At 38.8% G+C, this 22,718-nt stretch overlaps 1 protein-coding gene across 2 annotated transcripts in view; it reads left to right on the top strand.

The window, feature by feature from the left end:
- Positions 1-22,718, top strand: part of ANK3 (ankyrin 3) — a 353,784-nt gene that overhangs the window by 27,633 nt on the left and 303,433 nt on the right. Inside the window, exon 2 of one of the 2 annotated variants that reach the window (XM_071564342.1) lies at positions 11,511-11,549. The exons of the other annotated variant lie outside the window; for it this stretch is intronic. Coding sequence (XP_071420443.1) covers positions 11,511-11,549 — 39 coding nt within the window. The remainder of the gene's footprint in view (positions 1-11,510; positions 11,550-22,718) is intronic. 2 annotated transcript variants of the gene reach the window in all.

Here is a 22,718-nt window from a genome sequence, read left to right as displayed (position 1 = left end):
TCTGAAGAATGACTAATAATGCATGTCACAGATCATGTTGCATGGATGTTGAGGAAGAGAAGAAAAAATCTATCTAAAGCTCTCCTGTTTTTTGTATTTTTTGCAGAGAAGTTCATGCAAGGAGGCTTACAACCTAGTAAACTTTTATAACCTAGTAAATGCAAATAATAAGATATAATGAAATTCTTAGATATGATTTATTTTATCTTTGTTTTCTGTACTGCTGTTGTGAGCTGAATCCTGGCACTTGTGATCCCTGGGACCTTAAATTTTGCTGTCTCTTGATGTGACTTATGATATACAGTGCTTCTGGGACAAGCAATTTCCAACTGGTGCCACCTTTTTTAAGTGATAGGAAATTGCTGGCAGGATGCCTGAAAATGTCTTAGACTTCGATGATATGTAAAATATCTAGAAAGTGTTCTGAAATTCCTCTTTGGAGAGAGAGTATTTTAAAAAAGGCACCAGATGTCACTTAACCGATGATTTTATCACTTTTAATACCAACATTTTGTTCCGATGTCTCACTTGCAATAGTGCATCCTTTTACTGTAAACAAATACAGGGACACTGCTCCTCATGGATTTAGTTGCTGGAACATTCATATAAATGATAAGGTAACAGAGATGTCTGGTTTCTGAAATACCAAAGCAATGCTTTCTGTCTTCACAACACGAGTTGCAGTAGCTGCCATATGGAGAATAGATCTGTGCTCAGTACAGGATTCTGCACTGGGTAGAAGCACCTTTTTGGTGGATGTAGCACCCATGAAACACTGTGTACAGGTAACTGCTACATCATAGGCTGACAAGAGTGTTTCTCTACAAGGTGGTGCAAACATGGGGTGTGTTGACTACAGATATTTCTATTGTTTGTGGAATTGAAATTCAGCCCTACCATTGCCTTGAAATAGGATTTTCCATTTATACTGCAGCCATGTAATTTATACATTTTGCAATATTGCCCCACATGTAACATTTTGCAGGGTTTGAAAACCCACCGATTCTCACACAGGAAATGTACAAATGTATTTATAGGTTTTGTTATAAATGATACATGAAATATTTGGTCTCCAGACATCTTGTCTTTAGCTTTGCGTTGCCATGGGCACTGATTAGTATTCCAGGGAGGCCTGGTTGTCATGGCAAAGTGTGTAGTTGTACCGTGTTCCCGTGGCAACCTCCACCATTAGGTACCTCGAGCAGATCCGTGAGCAGATCTGTTTGGGGAAATCTAAGATCATCTCGGGGTAGCATTAATGTTTTAAATAATGTTACCATCCTCCCCTTGGGTGATGAGCATTGCAGATGTGTTTGGTTTGTTGCTATGGACCATTGGGCCAGTATAAAGCAGCATGGTTTTGGACTCCAGCTGAATTGTTTTCAAAAAGCAGCATCAGGGGATAGCTTGACCTCTAAAGAGGTTAAAACAAAATTGTGCTGTTGAAGCTGTTTACATTTTTCACATGTTTTTGCATGTGTCTGGATTTGAGCTTGCAGCTCCTGCCTTGAATGACCTTGAGCAGTAACCACAATCCTGTGTACCTCCAAGGGCATCTGAGAATTGTGCTCTTGGAAACCTTTTTGTTTAAGGAAATGAGAGCTAATTACCCTCTGGCACGAGGCTTGCAGTGGTTTGCTGAGGCGGGGAGCAAGGTGGTATTGCTGGTGTGGAACAGCACTGTAGGTTGTTCTCTTTGCATCAGCCAGGTTTTCTAGCCATTGATGGAGAACCTGTTCTGATACCGGAGATGATTAGCAAAGTGGTAGGCAAATTAACATCTGTCAGCTCCTTGCTAATGACAGGCTTTTTACTTGTCTCAAATTGTGTTCTCCATTTTTACATTTTTTTAAGCTTATGTAATGTACATGCTCAAGGAGCTGATGAAAAAGCTGTGGGTTTTTTAAATGCTCTGAGATGTGGAATGCTGTACATCTGGAAGGGCAATGTGCCTATGTAGCCTGCTTAGATGGGACAGCTTGGTTAGCCCCTGTGCAGACATCCATTCAGTGTCTGCTCTTCAGTCACAGAAAAATGCACAGCTGGGTGAAAAGTAGAAACCTGTGCAATTTGAAAAATCAAATTCCAAAACTGGTAATGCAGAGTCCTGAGGAGGACGCATCTGGGAGAACTTTGTTCTGCTTAGCCACAGAGCATAAGGCTCTCTGCAGCCCTACAGGGTATGTAAATTCTGCCATGGTTCTGATTGTTTGCTGTGGTTAGCTCATAAAACCAGCAAAACTTAAAACAAAACTTTTAAGCTGGATCAAATTATTTAAAGATTTAAACGTTCAAAAATCTCTCTATGAGCTCATATTCTTATTTCTTTGCTTTAAGTTGATAAAGTGGGTTTGCGCAGATCTCTTGGCCTCTTTCCTAACCGCATTTAGAATTTCAGATGTTTCTTGGAGTCTTTTCTGTAAGCTCTGTCACTTTTCAAATGTCTGTGCTGGAAAAGACTTTTTTTGATACCCTTGCTTAGGGAACACCATGAACTTAAATGAGAATTGGTAATCAAATGGCTGAGTTGTGTTTTCAAGCAATGCTGTCTTCCAACACACTGAAAGTTGACAACCAGGAAGGCCAATGCTTTTTGTCTTTCCCATTTCAAATTGGGTTTGCTTTCCAACTGAGTCAGGCAGCGTGGCTTGAATCACATCAGTACTCCTGGAAATGCTGTCTCACAGTACTCTCTAACTTGATTAAGAGCAGCATGCTTTTAAGTGCTTAAAAAAAAAAGCCAACTAACAAAATGCTGTGTGGGGAGAAAAGAATTTACTTTGATTTCATAAATTTGCTAATCCATTTTGAAAACACCTTTTTACTTCAGCATTAGTGTAGTTTTGTTTGCAGTGCCTTAAGAATCTCAGTAAGCAGCTGCTGCCTTTGATTAATAACTGTAATTTGTATGTGGGCATAGCAACAGTTAAGCTTTGAATCCATGAGAGCAAAGACAGATATCTGCAATGACTGGGTCAGGCTTTAGTTTTGTTCTGATTGCCACTGATCCTTTGTGGAGTCCTTTCTTATTCTAGATAAGATCTTTTTGTGATGAAGGGAAAAGGATTTTAAAACACTGATTTATATTAAAAGCAAAGGCAGGAAGTGGAGTATGATTAATCTGCACAGTGAAGAGCTGTGATAATATGAGCAGACGCTTAAACAACTTTTTTTCATTTAAGTCTAGAACTGAGCCATAAAGTATGATGGGAAGATCATTTTTATATATTTTCTTTTCTGTCTGTCACTTCCCCCCAAGTGACTGGCAAACTAGTTTAGAGAAATTAAGAATAACTGAGAGAAATCTGGAAACAAACACTTTGAAAGACAGTGGAATAAATTGCCAGAATTGCACTGGAGTTGTGGGAATTTTACCTGGCATCACCTGCTGTAACAATTTACCTCTGTCTGTTGCTGATATTGGGTGTGTGGGACATTTCTATGTGTTTCTATCCTTTATTCTGAGATGAAGAAGGAGGAGGATACAGGAGGAGAGCATAAAGCTTTTCAGTCATCCTCATAGGTGTAGAAACACAAATGCCAAGAGACACCTGGCTGGAGCCTGCAGTTTCAATGTTTGTAGTTTAAAGATGAAAAGTTTGTGTTCCGTGAGAAATACCAGAGGCTCTGCCTGTGGAGGACCTTTCCCTGAAGCGCTGGAATTAATGGGCAAAAGAAAAGGAGAGTGCAAAATGTCTGACATGATAAAAGAGAGAATTGTGCATCAATGTGCATTCTCGTGCCCTTAACCTAACCTTGCAGCTTGGCTATTTGGGAACTTACTGTCTGTGATCTTTTATATGGAAACATAACCATTGCATAACTGAATAACCCAAGCTTCTGCCTGGTAACTTCAAATTGTGAATTTTGTTTTCTTCTTGTCAACTGGAAAAATATATTGAAAGCAGAAATCAGTCTTGAAATAGTGTTAGTCTGTAGGTGGTTCGTGTGCATTTGAGTTGAAGTGCTTGCTCAAAACATGAGCAGCTCTTACAGAATGATCCTGTTCTCTACCAGGAGGAATATAACTCTTGAGCATTCACATAAAAAGTGAAGTTTGTTACATAACTTTAGGCTTTTTGAACAGTCTCTCATAATCACTTTAGTTGTCATTGCAGATATCTATTGTTTGTTGGTAGTAATGGGCTGTGAAGGTCCCAGTGTATGCCAAATAGACCTGATACAGGTGTAGTATGTGAACATTTCCTATGCACTCTTTATCCACTTCCAGTATGGGCAAGTATCCTATTGCTAAATGGATTAATCATGGCATTTCTTCATCAACAGTTAAAAAGTCAAATGTTCATATAACATCTAAGTGTAATGAGTGTTGGTAGAATAATGAGTGAGATCAGTAACCCTCTCCATAGCCCTTTTTGGGACAGCAGAGTACAAATCACGTCTGTCCAGGTCACTGCTGAAGACAGGGAAGTGGCACAGTTGTCCTTCCGTGATTTGAGCTTGGAAGTCTCTTCCAGTCATGGAAGCAGCTAAAAGTTTCATGTGACCAGACACTAGTCAGACCCTTGACAGAAGGGCTCAGCATTCACTCATGGCTTGTTGGCTTGCTAAGCCGTTTTCTGGGGCTTATTTTTATTTTATTTTATTTTTCCCCATAGCAATGCATGAACCTTGGGCTTTATTCCTCTTGTATCTAAATAGATATTTCTGTTGATCAGAGTACAGGGGCAATTGCATGAAATTAGACATAGACTGTTAACATGCTATGTGAGCTTTTTTAATATGTTAACTGTGCATGGATGGGGGGAGGGAGTTTGGAAATATAAACCTTATGCAACAATATCTATGGAGTTTCATGTTTGCCACTACTTTTGCTGTCCTAATATTGATGATACTATCATAGAAGTGTATTTTGAGTATGAGTTAATTATTCTTTTCTGGAAAATATTTGAAGTAAATTGGATGGCATGGGATTACTTTGGTTTATTTTCACCATTCTAAATGCTGTAAGTCATCAGCGTTTAAAAATAGTGAGTGCAAATCTAAATATCTGGTATACTTATTAGGAGCTTTCTAATTAGCTATTAACTAGCATGTCAGTAGGTTGCAATGAAATGTTAAACTGGATGCTGAGCCTACTTGCAGGTCTTTAACTTGGCAAGTATAGATTATCTAATGCACACAGCACTTCTGTACAAAATTATTATTGCAAAGAAGGGCAGCAGCTTCAATCTTGAAAGAAATTTTTCTTTTTTAGTGGAGCAATTAAATCCGAGCTAATAGTGTATTCTGTTGCTGTGGATTACTGGAACAGTAATGAATTAAAATGAGAAAAGAGAAGAAGGCACATAGCTTAAAATGAACCAACCAAGACAATTTAAACCATGTAATATGCTAGAAGTGCAATCCTCTAATACATTGAATAAGGACCATTTTATGTGTTTATTATTGTGATATTAGGAGAGAAGTTGCTCTTTGTCTTCATAGTATTTTTATTTGAGAGAATTCTTTTTTTGTTAGATAATGGCATTTCATCAATTGTCTTAAGATACTAATCATGTTTCAAAAAGCCTTATAAGAATACAAATTATAAGTTAAATGTCAACTGTGAGTCCTGGCAAGTATATGGACATCTCTAGGGGCACTTCAAGTGGTATGGGTGGTTTCCCAGGTGACCGCTCCTGAGACAGAAAATTGTTTTGCCTGAATGTGTAACCTGAACAAACCAAGTTGTCATTAAGTCCTTGCTGGGATGAGATCAAAAGTGTGGCTTGCACTGGAGATAAAAAAACCCATAAAGTAATCTCAAAGACTTAGACTTTAGGCTCTGACATTTTTGAAGGGTTCTACTTGTTATGTGTAGAGGAAGAGAAGGGGCATAGAAAGGAGGATTGAGGGTATCTCTCATTGGTTACATGCAGTTTTATAGAGAGAATTCCAAGAATGGGTGACTCCCTTTCATGACTTGGCCGTGTACCTCCAGCAGCAGCAGAGTGTGCTCAGCAGTGGTGGCTGAGTGGGAATACCCTGCATTCTGCAGCTGTGGCAGTAGTTGCAGACTTGCATACGTGTGGCAGAGGAGCAATGCTTTGAAGCTGATCTTCAGGACTGCCTGTGCCAAAGGCAGCCTTCACAAGGCTGGCATCTCCAATCCCAACCAGTGGTGGCTGCAGTATGTGCCTCTCCAGCACTGGGGCTTTAACCCTTTGTCATGGTAAGCATGAATACAGAGTGATAGTGGGAGTGATTATAATCCTGCAGGAGTGCTGCCTGAAAGCAAGGCTAAGCTGCATTGTGGGGGTGTCTCTACAGCAACAAAGAGTATAATCATGTGAGGGTGTTTTTTGTTGCTGAGTGAACCCTGAAGACTGAGCAAAGATGTGACTTCTGTCTGGTAGCCAACTGCAGCACACACTGTAGTGGCTCATAGCTGTGTGTGCAGCAGATGACCCAGGTAGGCATAAACTGTATGAACACATCTGGGAGGTAGTGGGACAGCTCAAAAAGGATAGTTTTCTGCTGTTACTGCATGGTCTTTAAGTGTACTTTTTTCAGAATAATGCTCTGAATAAAAGGCCATTTTAACAGGGGAATAGGAAGGGACTGTAAAAGGAATTGTGTCCAGATGATTTGTGGTATTGGATGTGACCTGCATAAACTTAATATGATGCAATGCCTCTCTGTTTTAATGTGGTACTCTAGAAGTAGAAATATGAACACTGCACCTACTTACCACTTGTGGAGAATTCTCCTTTAGTCGAAGCATTGGGCAGTAATGGAAGGAGGTTTTTCCCTGTGGCAATTGAGCCCCTTATTCAAAGCACAGCTCAGCAATTGAGCTCAAGAATATCCATTAGCTCCCAGTAATAGCACTTGTATTCCCTTTGCTGGATTCTAGCTACCAAATGGCAAGACATTAAAATGCTGCAAAAGCCTGTGTTGAAATGGGAGTAGATACATCATTTCAGCATTTAAAATGTACCAGTTCCAAGTGATAAAGAGCTCCTCGGAATTCATCCATCAGCTGAAGGCACTGCTGTTAATTTGCAGGAAAAGTAGGGATCTCCTATAGAATGTGCAGAATTTTCAGGAAGAATTGCTAATATATCTATGCCTGTTTTCTCTGTTTGGCTACTTGTGTTAAAGTGTGTAATAGGATTAATCTGAGCCCCTGAAACTCCCACGTGATTTCAGGACAAAGATTGTGAGAAGGGAGTACATGACTGGAAGGTGTGTCCCTGAGAAAAGGCACTGGGCACTATTAAAACCTCTCCCAGCAATGTTATACTATGTTCTTTTGTCTAGAACTTTAGCATAAGGATTTCTACCAACAATACAGTTAAATGTTTAAATTGCAGTTGAAAGTGATGGATATTTTTCTTGTCTGTATCTTAAAAAGCTGAAGCTGCACTGTTATCAAATTGGTCTTATTATTGGGTTGGCAAAGCTGTGAATTTTGTGATTTGTTCAAGCTGTAAAATAACCCTTAGTGTAGTAGTTTTTTCTCTTTCATGTGAATTATTGAGTGGAGTCTACACAGTTCAGCTCAGTGTCTTGGAGAAAGCAGGAAATAAGTTTCTGCCTCAGTGTGAGAGACTGAGTGGACTCCTGCAGTTGCTGGATTTATATCTGTTTGTGTATCAGTATGTGGCACTTACAGGGCAGTCAGCAATGTGGTGACTACCAACATGCCTGTTGTGCTGCTGTTTATTTCCTGAGGCAGGTTTTGTTTAAGAATGCATGGAGGCTTGGTAGGTCCTTGAATTTTCATCTCTGAGATGTTCTGTGAGTTTTCTTCATTGATATTCCAGTTTAACTGATGGTGGCTGGCACATATGGAAGGTCTACCAACTGTTCCAGGTAAAGGGAAACACTGGAATTTTCCAATTCCTTCTCATCATGGATCAAATAACAGGGTAGACCCTGTTTGGGATGCCTAACCTGACGCCAAGTTCTTTACAGCTGGAAAGGGATTAAATTTCCTTCCTCAAAAATTCTATCCACACTACCTGAAGTAATGGAGATGTTAGGCTGGACTTACAGGTTCCTGAGTAAGTGCTAAATTCACAGCCATGTGTGCATCCATGTGCACACAGAAACACTGCAGGTAGACCATGCACTCATGTGTATTGTATTAGAGCACCACTCAATAGAACAATCATAGGCACAAACTTGTGCTGTGATGCTTTACCTGAGCCATCTGCTGCCAAGTTGCTTCCACAGAGGCCAGGCTGCTGTACATCTGTGCTCTGTCAAGCTCTGCTTGTCTATTAGGTAAGGCACATGAGGAGCTGCCGGAAGGAACAGAGTATTGTAGTTTTGTCATTTACAGAAACTTCCTAAAAGTAAATGAATGAGAAAATGAATCCAGAGCAAAAAGAGTCCAGCCTATAATAGAAGTCGTAATTTAAAGGACTCCTTGTACTTTTGCTTTAATTGAAAGGGCAGATGTGCTCCATTGCCCCCCTTACCACAAATCTGCAACTCAAATCTTTCAACTTCTACTTTATCAGAAGGTATTACAGAGATGACTTTGTGATACTTCTGGGAACCTTGATTATAAAGTTCTGTAGTCGTTGTCGAAGTAACACCTTTTTCATAATGTCAATTCAGGATAATGTGGAGACTGACATTCCTGTAGAGTGTAAGAAACACAGTGAGGAGCAAAGTGGGAAGGTGTTCTTGTCCTTTTGGCTGCAACAGACACACTGTGATGACTTGTTGCTCTGATAACAGTGATCCAAGGATTGATTTACTTGGTTTTGTTGAGCCACAACTCTTGAGTAATCAGAATCTTGTCTAGGGATATATCTACTACAGGTATTTCACTAGTTCTTTACATGTTTTACTGTGCAGCCTCTTCTATTAGGCCAATTCTTTAATTACTCTGTAGCAAGGATGGAGGAAAGCTCCAGCCACATCAGTGAGAAGCTTGTACTAACTAGTTAAATTCATGTTATATATTCCTTATGTGCTATGGATCAACGCTCTCCTCCCTCAATACATTCTCTGTGCAGTACCACACAGATTACAGAACACTGCACAGATTGAACACATCACAGCAAACACGAAGGATTGGACTAGTGTTGAGCTGGCTGGGTTTTGTTTGTGCTTTTCATCATGCGGGTTGCAAAGGTACTGCAATTACACTTTATACCTTTCTAATCTTTTGTGGTGTTACTTCCAGTTCTGTGGAAATCAGTGAAGAATTTAGTGCTTTTTTAGCTGGTCTGTAATTTATTCTCAAATTTAATGTGCTGCTTAGTTTACAAAAAACTGTAATAACTGCCAAAGCAACATATGTGAGTGACATGAACAGTATTGTAGTAAGCAGCCAGCTACACTACCATCTTAATTCATCACTCAGTATGGGAGAGTGACAGTTTAGCATATGGCCAGTCTCTTCAGAGGCTGGTTTATTTCAAATCTATTTAGGACTATTTAATTCTTCCATTTGGGAAGTAGGTAGGGTTTGTAAAACAATCTCTCCCTAAGTTTGACTGTCCTTGGTGGTGTTCAGATCTCAAAGTTAGAGCTGAATTAAAGTTGCTCCTTTTATGCTGTAGGAGAATGGCAAAATGGAAACATGAATTATTCACTAGGGATTGTAAAGACCTCTTCAGGTAAATCAAGGATGGATCTTTGAGTGATCTGTGTAATGTTTTGAAAAACTTATAAATTAGAACTGGAACAGTATTTACAGAGGCAGAACCTATTGTTTGTTTAGAATTATAGCCAAATAATTACTGAAAGGTTTTGTAGTTTGTCTTTGTAATGAGGAAATTTTAATGAGTTGTTCAACACTGCTATTTGATTTTTTTAGTGATTATTAATAAAATGTATTAAAGTTGAATCTTTGAGTAAGAATTTGAGACTTATGGTATGAAAATATCTTACTCTTCATTACTGGTATTGTACAGAAATTTTTATTTGGGAAGGGGAATACCCTGAATTTTCATAGGAACACAGAGAATTAGTTGACCTTTTGATAGATAGTGGTAATAGTGCATTCTGAATTGCCACTGTTTTAAATAATTATATTCCTGCTATGGCAACAACTAAAGCAAGTGCATACATCTCTTGAGCTTGATTTCTTAGAGGGGTTTTAAGTAACTTGCATGATAGTAGAAAATTAGCAGTTGTAGGGAGTGCTCTCTCAGTGAGATTGTTTCTATAATAAAAATGTTATTTTTGCTTAGTTGGTAGTGTGGCCAGTCAGTGACAGTACAAGCATCTACTTATTCCAACTACATTTCTCCATATTGCACACTTTATTCACAATCAAAGCAGAGATGTGGCTGCAATTTAAATCTTCACCAAATGTTTTGTAATGGCTATGGAAACTTAACACCTCAAAGTGAGCAACTATACTGTGGGGATACATAAATACCCTTAAAAAACAACCACAATCTCCAAACAACTTCTGCAATAAAAGTTTGCTTTCTGTGTTAACAACTGGGCTGCTCAAATAATCTCTGTACATCTCAAACAGGTTTGAGAGCAAGTAGAAGAATGCTCTTCACTGGAATTGTGCTGGGATTCTTTTTTGGGTCTTAACATTTTCTCGTATTTTGAGCCTGAGAGTTGGAACAGATGGACTTGCATAAAAAGCCGGTACTTCATTAGATTGGCAAGTTCAACTTCCTGCTTTTTCACCTGAAGAAATGAACAGTTGGATAGTCCTAACTCTGTAGGGTCCAAGAACGATTCCGAGGACTTGTGTCATAATTCCATGATATCTGCTTGGCCTCTTTCCCAACCCCTGCCAAGAAATTGTTTATGCAGTCATTTCTTTGACTGCTTTCCTTGTTGAAAAGCATTCGGTCAAGCACTGTGGGTGGAATCTCAAATGTAAAGCACAGAGGTGCTTAAAAGTAAAGAGCAGGGTTTTTCCTCTCTGCTTTTGTGGTGGCTTATTTGTTTGTTTTTCTCTCCATAGGCTTCATCTTGCAGTTTTTTTGCTTCTCTGTAGGTTTTGGCAGAACTGCAGAGATGTCATGCTCTCTTTTGGGCTTTGCAGGCTTTGGGCTTGCCTTTTCCTTCCTTCTGCCAGGCATATCAGTATGTCACAGCCATGGGGTTTTTTTGTTGTTGTTGTGTTTTTTTTCTCTTTTTGAGGTATATAATCTTTTGCCCCATGACAATGCATGGATCTCTTCAGATAAACTGAGCAACTTTCCAGGACATACAGGGCTTGTTTTTTTTGTAGGACTCTGGGTTGAAAACAGCTTGTTATGTGCAATATCCCTGTGACATAATGATATCTTCATTCTATGGGATACAAAGCCCTTATTGTGATATCAGTCAGCTGTAGGTGTATTGTGCCTTCATACTTTTGATGCTCATGTTCCAAACTGTATTATCTGTAAGGTGTAGTGTGTGTGTTCCTGGGGCCTTTGCTATGGAGTGCTGGTGGTCTTTGGATTCCTCCAGAGGAGACCCTACTAATGCTATCTTTTTATTTAAACACTGTGTTTATTTTTTGCTACTGTAGAGATTGTATTGCCTACCAGTTTTAACTCTATTCAATGTAATTTCTTTATTTTTAGATATACCACAAATTCTACCCTCCAGGAAACCCTAGAAAGGTAAAACCTTAAAAATCCCATTTTTGTTCATTCCCTGAGTTTACATGCCAGTGTTTGTTTTGGGTTTATTCTTAACATATCACTATAATGCTGAGCTTACCACTGTATAACACAGAGAATGCTACACTGTAAAATGTTTGGAGTTGTCTAATCTGTTTGAGCACTTGCAGAGAATGTTTTTTATCTACATTCTTATGTTTCTTGTCTTCACTGTTTTGGCGCCTATTTTAATTCATCTGAGTTGCTGTTGTGCATTTCCCTGGTGTTCCACATCATAGATGTTGCTTTATGTGAGCAAATAAACAGCAACTCTTCATATGAATCACATGAGAGACATTATCACTTAGGACGTCTGCTTTACACAGCTTTGATGTTACAAGAACATTCCAACTGAAGACCACTTGCCACAGAACTTGCTTCTTCTTAAACAAAAATCCTCTGTCAGTTATTTTGAGCTGTGCTCACCTGTGGTTAGAAGCAATTTTATTCCATGTCCATGCTTAGCAAATACCAGTTGTGCAGACCTTTGTGTTCAGCCATGTCCTCATCAGTTGAATGAGCAACTATTAATCACTTCAAAGAAAAATAGAGGTATGTTGTCTTCTTATGCCTGTATTAGTAGTGTATAGTGCTGGTGTATGAATCATTATCCACTTTCCCTCTAAAATACTACTTGAAATGGCACGAGAAGTTTATAACCTTCAAATGGTGCAAATCTGTTTGCAACTTCTTCCTTATTCACTTGGGTTTAGTCCAGAAATGTTCTGGTGTACACCTCTTTCTCTTATGTCAGGTTAGAATAAGATGAACAAAATTATGAGAATCCCAAAGGTTTGGACAGGAATGTGCTTGCTACTTCTCTCATTTTCTTTTCCTGCATCTGTTTTTTGGATTTCTTTCCTTCTGCCTGGGTCACATTTAGCTGTATTCATTGGCACGTTACAAGGCAAGCCGTACAGAGAATTATGGAATCACAGGATATCCCAAGTCGGAAGGGATCCATACAGATCTTTGGGTCCAACTCCTGGCCCTGCACAGGACACACCAAGAATCACACCATGTGCCTGAAAGTGTTGTCCAAATGCTTTTTGAATTCATGATTTACTTGGAGTTCTGTTTTCCTGGTTTTGTACTGTAACTGGACAGAAGTTGTTCCTTCTCGTTGTCATCACCTACAGAAGCAAATGTGAGCACTGGGACTGTGGGAATCAAATGTTTACAGACCTGTGCTATCATCTGATCAGGTGGTTGCACTCTGGGTCTCAGATTTGTCCTTGTTCCCCCCGGCCGTGGAAGTTCAGCTTATTGGACATAGAAAGTGTTGCTTAATAGAACAAAAGCCTTTTATTGTTCACTTTTCTTTTTCAATAAAAGCATTTGGCAGAACTGTCTCCTATTTAAGTTTCAGGTTTGCTGGACCTTGTGACATGTTTAAAGTATCTTGCAATGCAACAGGTTTTAGTGAACTAATCTGTGCTGCCTGATTTGTCCATGCTATGTTTTTGTTTTGTGTTCTAAATACAAATGTTTACAAGTGCTCTGAATTTTGCTGTTACAAGCATTGTATGGTGTCATCCCAGTTCCTCTAATGTGGATGAGAAGGGCAAAGACTGGTCCTGCAGCTGCCACCACCATTTTAGTGGAAAAGAAACATTTTTGATCCTACTTCCAAGTCTTCCAAGTGGCTGCACAAAGCTCTCATGCTGTGACCAGCAGCTGAGATACGAACTGGAACAAAAGCCCCTTGGCAAAGCTGTTAAACTTTAAAAGTAGAATAAATTTAAATAAAGCAGAAAATTCTCAGTGTGAACTGTGGAGGAAACAGAAAATAGATGTGTAAATGGCTGAAGCTGGCACTACCTGCCTTTAATCCCTTTTCCTTGTTTGAACTGGGACAGTCTCAGATGCCTTCTCCTGAGCTCAGTGCATTTAATGGAGGAAGCAGGGCTCTTATTTTTAATCTTCTTGGGACTTGGAAGCTCTGGTAATCTACTGTTACATGAGAAAGGAGTGAAGAAAGAGAAAAGCCTTTTTTTTTCTTTTTTGAGGGATTTTTGCCAAGGCTGGCTGTTTAATTCTTGGAATATATGTAACAAAGCTTTTGACTCAAGGAAACTGAATTAGACTGTTAGATATACAGCACTGCAGCAGGTTCAAAGCTCAGTTGTGCTGCTGCTTCCCTGTTGTGTTGTGCTCATGGCCAACATGAAATTGAACCTTCTGTTGCCCATAGTGAGGGGAGAATGGAAGAGTAATTTTTCCAGGAAACAGCTAGAAATGTTCTTGCTTGCTAGTCATTTCTTCTGCTTTCTGCTTATCCTCATGTAGTACTGACTTATTAGTCAGTGGTGACAACTGACTGGTAACTACCTGTAGTGAAAAGCTCAGAGTTCTACTGATCAATGATGGCCATTTTTCTTCCCAATTTTTGTGCCCCCACTGTCACCATGCATGAGGCCTGTGTTTGTCCTGAGCTCTGCTGTAGTATTTAATTCCTATTCTTGTTTCCTTAGCAGCTTAGTGTAGTGTGTACTTAAAGCACATACCAAGATGAAATGTCCAGTATCAAATCACCAGTATGTGAGTTACCACATGTCTTAATAGCTGAGACAAATACATTTTCCTTTAAATTTTACTGACAGAAGTTTCCATTAACAAACTAGGTCTAATTTTCTTGTGATGAAAGAAAGGTGAAATATAAAACATTATAAATAACGTAAAGCTTAAAAATATATGAAGAATCCAAAAAATTGTTAACAGAGCTAAAACCATTTTATTTCTTTACATTGTATATTTTTAAACCGACAGTCTTTGTCTGAAAATGTAATTGCTTTCTCTTTGCTTGACATTAAGGATGTTCTTTTTATTGTTGTTCAGAAGGTTATTTCTTACTGTTATAGCTTTAACTTGTCATGACTCAATCCAAATTCCAACATTTTACTTATTTCAAGAGCTTTGAACAACCTGATGTTTGAGACGAAAGCTTTTTTCATTACTTAAATTACATATTTGTGTGGGATGAGAATCAGATGGTAGCATTTTAGAAATCTAGTTCACCACTTCAGTCTTTTGTGCCAGTTATCTGTCTGGTCAGGACTGTGATATAAAGGCTTGGAAATTAGAGTTGGCATCTGTAGGACTCTTTGTTTAAAGCTAAATTGAGTTAATAGAAATAGCCAGAAGTAAGGACTGGAAAAAACCCAACCCAAACTGAGGCTGAGACTCAGTTGGGAGACAGTGGCGTGATGTGATGCTTGGGTAGTGATGCACAGCGTGGTATGTGTAGAGCCGCTGGAGGATAAGTGGTCCTTACAGAAACCCTGTGAAATGATTAAGCACTGTTAACCTTTACTTGGTGTTTGCTGATCCAGGTATATGCAGTGCCAGGTCCTGGAATTTGGGAAGTGTGGAAGCTTTTTTTTTTAACCTTACACCTAATGGAGGATACAAGAGTAACTGAGGAGCCTGTTGGAGTCTGTATAGAAGTTTGTGGCACAAAACCCAAACAAAATAACTTGACTGACTTGGAAAATGTTATATTTTTCTTTTACAGTTTTGCCATATAGTGTCTTATAGCCAGGATCTGTGACTGGGAAATAAGTGGTCCCTCTTCCAAAATTTGATCTCTAAATGGGAATTAAGGTTTATTGTCAACCAGTAGGAAGAAAAAAAAAGGAAAAAATCCAGTGTCAGCATTGGTTCTTCAGCTGATAGTAAAACTGCCTCTAGTGGTGTGCACTTCATAATCCATTTTTAACTGTGTTCATACTTAGCCTTGATGTGCATCAAGAAATGGATCAGAGATCTTTTGAGCTCCACTGTGAAGATAAAAATACAGTGTAACTGCATAGTAAATGGATGGGTTTTGCCTTTTTTGTGCTATGATTATTAGAAGTCCCAGAGGAGGTTGTTATTAACAGAGGGGGTGCTCCCATGTTCCTATATTTAAAGCTGTAGCCAGGATTTTCAGTTGTAAAACAAACATATATTTTATAAAGCATGAAATTCTACTCAAAGCACTGCAGTCAGAAGACAAAAGTGCAGTGATTGGTAGGTAGGGGAGAGGCAATGTTAAAAATTTAAATATGAGCCTCACTTGATGTAAAAATGACAATTTACATAAAAATTTTACAAAATTGTATGTAAATTGTGTGTGAGAATTGGGTGGAGTAATTAGATGCAATTTGCTGGGAGGTAAAGCAGAGAAATGTTCTACAAATGTGCGTGTTTAAACAGCATTATCATAATGGGGAGTTCCAATTTAAGTTGTCTGCTGTGTAAATGTGAAAACTCCTAACATGGGAGGAAATTAAGCTATTTTTCTTCTGTCTTCTGGAGTAGCAGTCAGCTAGCACAGCTATTCTTGGCAGTTGAATATTGCTTTAGCTAGGAACCCATTGTACACTATTCCTTTTAGGACATTTTCATAAATACATAAATCACATTAATGGTTTTCAGCAAGACAGGCTGTTCTTTCAGGTTGTAGTTAGATCTATTTTATCTTACTCCATGCCATCAGACAGTCATATAGTAAATAGAAACAAAAGCCCCTTGGTAATAAAGTACCACTGAAATGTTGTGGTAGTGGCCATCAATAACATCAGCATTCAGCAAAATTCTTCCTATTTAATTTCTCCTAGTATCAGTGACCAATGTGTTTTGGGTTTTTTCTTATTTGGACGTTTTTGTAAGTGAACTGCTTTCTACTGGTTGTTACTTTCTGTATTTCTACTGAAAAAAAACTTACAGGAAAAAAACCCTGAACCTAGTAACAGTTTGGGGTTTAGTTGTTGATGTTTCCTGCCTTTCACACAGATGACAATTTGGAATTTTTCTCCTCTAATTACAAGAAAATTTTTTATTCCTTAATGCAGCAATTTCATATGCAAAGTGTTGGGAAGGAGGTTTATGTTCCAACACACTTTCCTGTCTTCTGAAGTAACAGGGCAAGATGATGCCCAGCAGAAGATGGCAAAGCTTCTGGGCTGGGCTCCAAACCCATTATGTGGTCATTGTGTCCTCTGGACAGCACCTGTTGGAGGAGAGGTAATAAAGGAAACCTCCCTTCAAGCACTGGCTGCTCACAGAAACAATCCAAGGCTAAGGGCAGGGAAAGCCCCTGCACTCCAGTAAACCTCTCCAGCAACATCAAGAGATCACCCCAAAGGAGGGAAGAAAACTAACCAAGTCTGTCTGAAGATGCAGGGCTGCCAGCCACTTTGGAGCAGGCTGCTTAAGAAATGCTGATGACTTGGTATTTCTTCTGAACAGAAACTACCCTGGTTTTTAACATCCAGCCAGTAGCAGAACTGCCTGGCTGCTTGGAGCAGGAGACAGGGAAGTCTTCTGGTACAGCAGAGAGAAGTTGTTGTGATGGGAAGTGTAATCATTTTGGGATTTTTTTTTCCCCTCAGTCAGGTCAGAATTGTGAAAGGATTTCATCTCTTCCCAATATCTCTTGAGACAAAAGTGAGGAATAAGATTGCTGGTAATCCAAAAATATGAAAAACTGAAGGAATATGTCCTCGGAGGGATGAATAGGGGAACAACCAAAAGCTTTGAAGCCTGTGCAGGGGAAATTAAAATAGTAACTGCTTTGCAGTGGAGTTTGTGACCAAGAAATGGTCTGGCATGGAGGGCAAGAAGGTCCAGCTGCTGAAGGAGTTGGAGTGACTAGAAGCAGGAATGCCAGAGGCAGAGCACCTCCCTGGATGGGACCAGGAAAATAAGATGCCAGCTCTCCCTTATGCGTATGATGTAGTTGGGTGCACATAACAAAGTGAAGGATGGGATTGTACTTTTAGAGGAATTTCTCTGTGTTTAGCCCAACAGAATTTATCAATTGTCTAATAAGCTTTTACAAAGAGTGAACAATGCTGTCCACTTGGAATTTATGAAAAATGTTGACAACTTGAAGCAGTGTTTTCCAGTAAATTCTCACAGCTTGAAATTAACTTGTTATATTAATTGGAAACATTTTAGTGCTTAGAAGGTGTTACATATACTGCATGTGCTTAAAACTTTGACTTTTCTTTAAACACATTAATAATAATGATGTTGCCATGAGGCATTTATTGCCAGCCTGGGATTTTAAGTATCAGATGGGGTTAATCAGATGACTTGGTCAACTATTAAGAATTTTAAATGGACTTCTTAAGTATAACATTTCTAGCTAATGGTCATTTGGACCAACATTGAATTTAAACTGCTTTTCTGGCTACAAAATGATATAAATAGAAGTTGAAACTTGGTCTGAAGCACAAAGCCACATGCAAATAGTGCAACGTGAACCTTATTGATGCAACTTAGGGGAAACTGTTCCTGGTAATGTCACCTGTTACCAGAACAACAATTGTTGTTAGTGTTGAAGACATTTGGGGTCCTTCTTGTAGCAAGAAGGTGCTGTGAGTGCTGTTATATAAATAACATGGAAATTGCATGTGGATAATGCAATGTGTAAGTTTTTTCTGGGGAAAAAGCCAGAGGACATGACTGCTGAGCTGGAAAAATTCTTAGAGCAGGAATGCTAGCTCATGGAGCACAGCAAAATATCAAGCAAGAGGGAATATTTTTCTTTCTGGTAATGATCCACTGCATCATAGTGTGAGCTAAGTGAAAAAGAATATTAAAACAAATTGTCTTAAGGTCAAAGTCAGAGAGAGACTGCTTCTCTTGAGAGTTTTCAGATTAATGATAAGGCAGTTCAAAACAGTGAACAGAAATGAGAAAAATGGGGAAACTAAGGGTTTAGTTGATCATTGCTATAGTAAAAATTAGTAGCTTTGCTTTAATGCTCTGTGGCAGTTTCAGTTGTTCATGGGTGAAAGGAGTTGTTTTTCTCTCAGATATTTTCATAGCTATAACAATTCACCTGTTTTGAGCTTGAAAAACTTCACCATATTCTCACATATTTAAAGTTTAGGAAATGCAGTATTTGTTTTGAGGAGACTTTACCTGAAACTGAAAGGTGACCAAGTAACAACTTGTGAGCTCTAAATGTTAGAGAAGGAGAGTTTTATAATAGTAGTGGGAAGGGAGCACACCAGCTTGAATTAACAAGGAGAGACTGGGCAGCCCCAAGGGTTAACTGTTTTGGTTTTTCAAACTCAATCTATGTTGTGTTGAAACCAATGCCAGTGTTCTTGCTTATGCCATCATATGGATTACTTGCACCTGGGAATTAGAGGGTTTTAACAGTTTTGTCTGCAAAGCTGCAAATTATACTCTCACATGCTCTCTAAGACCCTTGTGACTTTTACCTACCCTGGAAAATGATAATAAATGTGATGCTGAAATGCTCTTTGGAGACCAGAGGAGCTGATATTTCTGAATATTCCATGTATGAATCTTGTTTGGTATGACTAAGGAGGTGCAGGTGACGATGCTTTGCAGCTCTCCATATAGAAACACGATGATGGAAAGCACTTGTAGAGGTGGAGCAAGATAAGGATCCTGAGCTGGGGAGAAGGAAGAGCCTTTCAACTGCTTGTTTATCCCTCCAGTCAGTTTTCTTCAGTTATCTGGGAGCTTGAGGCTGCTGTGCTCTTGCTGTCCTGCATTTCTTTAGCAGACCTTTGCCTTCCACTGGCACACTGAAGGGCTTACATGATGAATGTTGTCCCCATGTTAACATTCCTTTTTTCTGCACCTTGGAAAAGCATCTGTCCATCCAGCAATGGTTGGGATTCCTCACAGAAGTTTAGGACTGGCACTGCAGAAAGTTCCCAAGAGAGCCTCATGTCCATTGGGTAATTGGTAAAAAGCACTGGAGTAAATATTTTGTCCAGTAAAATAAAGTAGAGTTTAGAGAGCTAGGGAAAAGTTGAATAAGATGGTAGTAGTGGATTGGTATTTGGGAAAATACGCAGTTTTTAAGTGGAAACTCCTGACCAGAAGAGATTTCCTTGAATATTTTTATGTCTTGGTGGGTGTGAACTTTTCTATATCCATTGAGTGTCTGCTTATCTGGAGTTCACACTGGAAATAGTAAAATTCTCTTTAACTCTGACAACCTTTTGAAACTGGAGGTAATGATCCCTTAATAGGACAGGAAATTGGCAATAGGATTGTAAGGATTGATATAATGATCTTTTCCTATCTCAAATTTTGGCAAGGGTACTGTCCCTTTCAGGTATTTCCTAAAAGGAGTGCTGGAATCTTTTTAGAGACAGCACTGAGGTTTCTGGATGTAATGCATCAATATTACTTGATGTGAGTTTTGATCACTGCCACTTAAATAAAACAACATCATGAAGAGTGCTTTTTAAATAAAGTTTATATTTCTCACCCCACCCTCCTGGTGAGATCTGAGTTATAACTACTGGACTTTTAGATTCAGGGAATGTTCTAGTTCTGTGGCATCATTTATGAGGTTCTTTGAATGCTGTGGTGCTCATTATATGTGTTTTAATTCTTTATATTGGAATGACTATGTTTTTCATGTTTGTAGCAATATCGATTATTTCTGAAATGAAAATTAGCCTGAATAATTACAAAGAGCTGTTCAGCAGCAACAAGGGTTATTTGTTGTGTGTGGATAATGTGGAAGGAGATCTTACAACCCCTTTTCCCCCAGAAACCACCTTCTGCAACCTTGTGCTGTGTATGGTTTCTTTTCCTGTGTGGCTTTCAGCTCTGTATTCATCAGGTTATAGGAGTAAAGGCAGCATTTCTGGTAGAGGGCAAGGCTGCACATTAAGAGTGCAGTGCACATAAACTACTCCTCTCCATCAGCCTGGCAACACCCCCACATCCAGTGCCCCTTTCAGTTCTGTCTCCTGTCCCAGCTGCAACACGTGTGAGATGAGAATCACTCCCAATGGTTCTGGTGTGTTCCATGTGGGCTGCTTTGTGGTTTTAGAAAGACAAGAATGTTTTCCTTTTCTGCTGCTTAAGTTCACATAAGCATTTCTGCAGTGCCACTGTGAAATTTGCAGATGTGGAATTCTAGGGCTTAAATGCACATTAAGCATTGCTTTGTATACAGAAGATGTATATGCCATAATGGCAAAGTACAACTTAACTCTTCAGCTATTTGAGTGGTGGCTTCTTTCTCCCACTCACCTTCCTGCTAATAAGAGGAACTGGAAAATGTATTTGGGGTAAAGGGAACATGTTGCTTGTAGCCATCTCTTACTGACATTTTTCCTTTCAATTTTTACCTCCACCCAAATACAAAAAATCTTTTGTTTTGTTTCCTTAGCATTTTTTTCATTTATGAAATAATTTAATACTTACGATGAAAAATTCAGCATGTCAATCCTTCTTCTTTATGTCCATTTCTACAGAATGTAGTATTGCAGTGTGGGTAGCTGGCGTTTATCACAAAGCCTGTGCAGAGGTCACAGACAGCAGTGATTGTCCAGATGGGTTGGTACCCTCCAAATGCCCACCCAGCCCCTCTCTCACCTCTATCCTCCTCAATAGGATGGAGCAGAAACTAAAAGAAAAAAGTTTGCTCATCAAGGTGAGACAAGGAGATCACATGCCAATTAGCATCATGGACAAAACAGTCCTGACTTGAGGAAAACAATTTTTTTGCCAGTTAGTGAAATACAGTTGAATGGTAAGAATGAAAGAATGACTCTTCCTTACTTTTCCTCACTGATTTCAGTAAGTATAATCTTGAATTACATACAAGGGAACACCCTTGGTGTCTGCAGATTTCATGAAGCTCTAAGTTTGATACTTTTAATACCTTCTGCTGTATCCATTTTTATTTTTTATGTTTTATTTCTCATTTCAAGTGTTGTTTCCAGTTGCTGTAGGATCCATTATGAAACTTCATTAGTTAATTACTTAACTCCAAAGTTTTTTCTCCTCATTGTATGAGAAGTTAAAAATCTCCTTTTTAAAAAATAGCTATTCTAATTTATAACAACTCAGAAGTTTAAATTGGCCCTGGGCTAAGATGGAAAGTCTGTATTGTTTATGACAGATTTGATTTGTTATTGCAAAACCCAGACAAGGATAGAATCCTGTACACCTGACCCCACCCCCAAGAGCTTCAGTGATGTTTTTGGTGGACTTTATTTCTTAAACTGAGCTTAAAGGAATGGCAGTTTTAGGTGGTGCTCATCTATGGTTTGGGGTTTTTTTCTTATTAGTACATTTTAATGGAGAATCTTTTGTGTAGTTCCAGGTTTGAAAAGCTTCTTGGAAGTTCTATAGACATAGAAAAATTGAATGTACTGGTGATGTTTGTTTTAAATCTTCATAATATGTGTTAGGCACAGAGCTCTATATTATTATAGTGTTACAGATCAGCAGATTGTAGGAAGGAACACTCAATTTTGATTCAGGTCTGTTGAAGCAAATATTTGACAGATTTTATAGATGGAAGTCGTTCCTTTTGAGCTGTATGGAATATGATTTCATAATTGCAAGTATAAGTGAATATTTTTTAATTGATAGACACTGACCTAGGGCAGCTGGAAATTGTTCTGTGATGTTTGTTCTTAAATTGTTTTTGTCACGCTGGGAAGAAAAGAAACTTCAAACTAATTTTATTCCTTATGTGAGGTTAAAAAATAAAAATCACACCAAAGCAAAAGCATTTGTTGCTCTGAGATGCTGAAAGACTTTGGGACACCACAAATCATGGGCACAGAGGTGGGGAGAAAATAAATATAACTGTGTCTGATCAGCTGTAATGTATTTTCCTGTTTGACCTCTTCCAGACTCCCTCCAATTTAGTCTCTCTTGCCTCTCCATTATCTGTGAATTTATTCCCATCCACATATCTTCTAATGAGAGAAATCTAATTGTGGCCAACCTTCAGCCCTGAATGTAAATAGGATATGGCCTGTCATCTGGGACTCTGTGAAATAATTATGGCCATCATTTCACCTATTTTTGTGTGTGTCGTAGCTGGGCCAAAAAAACTCCTGCTTTTGTTATTAGAGGTATAAAAAAACCCAAACCAATAATTTGTTTTTCATTAAAATATCTTAATTTTTTGATACTGCTTCCTTCCTAAAGTATAGAGAAGGAGAAACATAGATATTTTATGAAAGGCAGGAGTGGGAACCAGCCCCTCTCTGTTCTCTCCCTTCCCCCAGTATTGTTTTATTGGTAATATTTTTGTCAGAATGCAATATAACTGAAGAACGTTAAGGAAAATTTCTGCTCTGGAGGGCCAAAATTGTAGTTTAATAGCTTATATAAACT

Source organism: Pithys albifrons, chromosome 9, assembly GCF_047495875.1.
Source record: "Pithys albifrons albifrons isolate INPA30051 chromosome 9, PitAlb_v1, whole genome shotgun sequence".
In the NCBI taxonomy this organism is placed as follows: Eukaryota; Metazoa; Chordata; class Aves; order Passeriformes; family Thamnophilidae; genus Pithys; species Pithys albifrons.
This window is presented reverse-complemented; position numbering and strand designations above follow the sequence as displayed.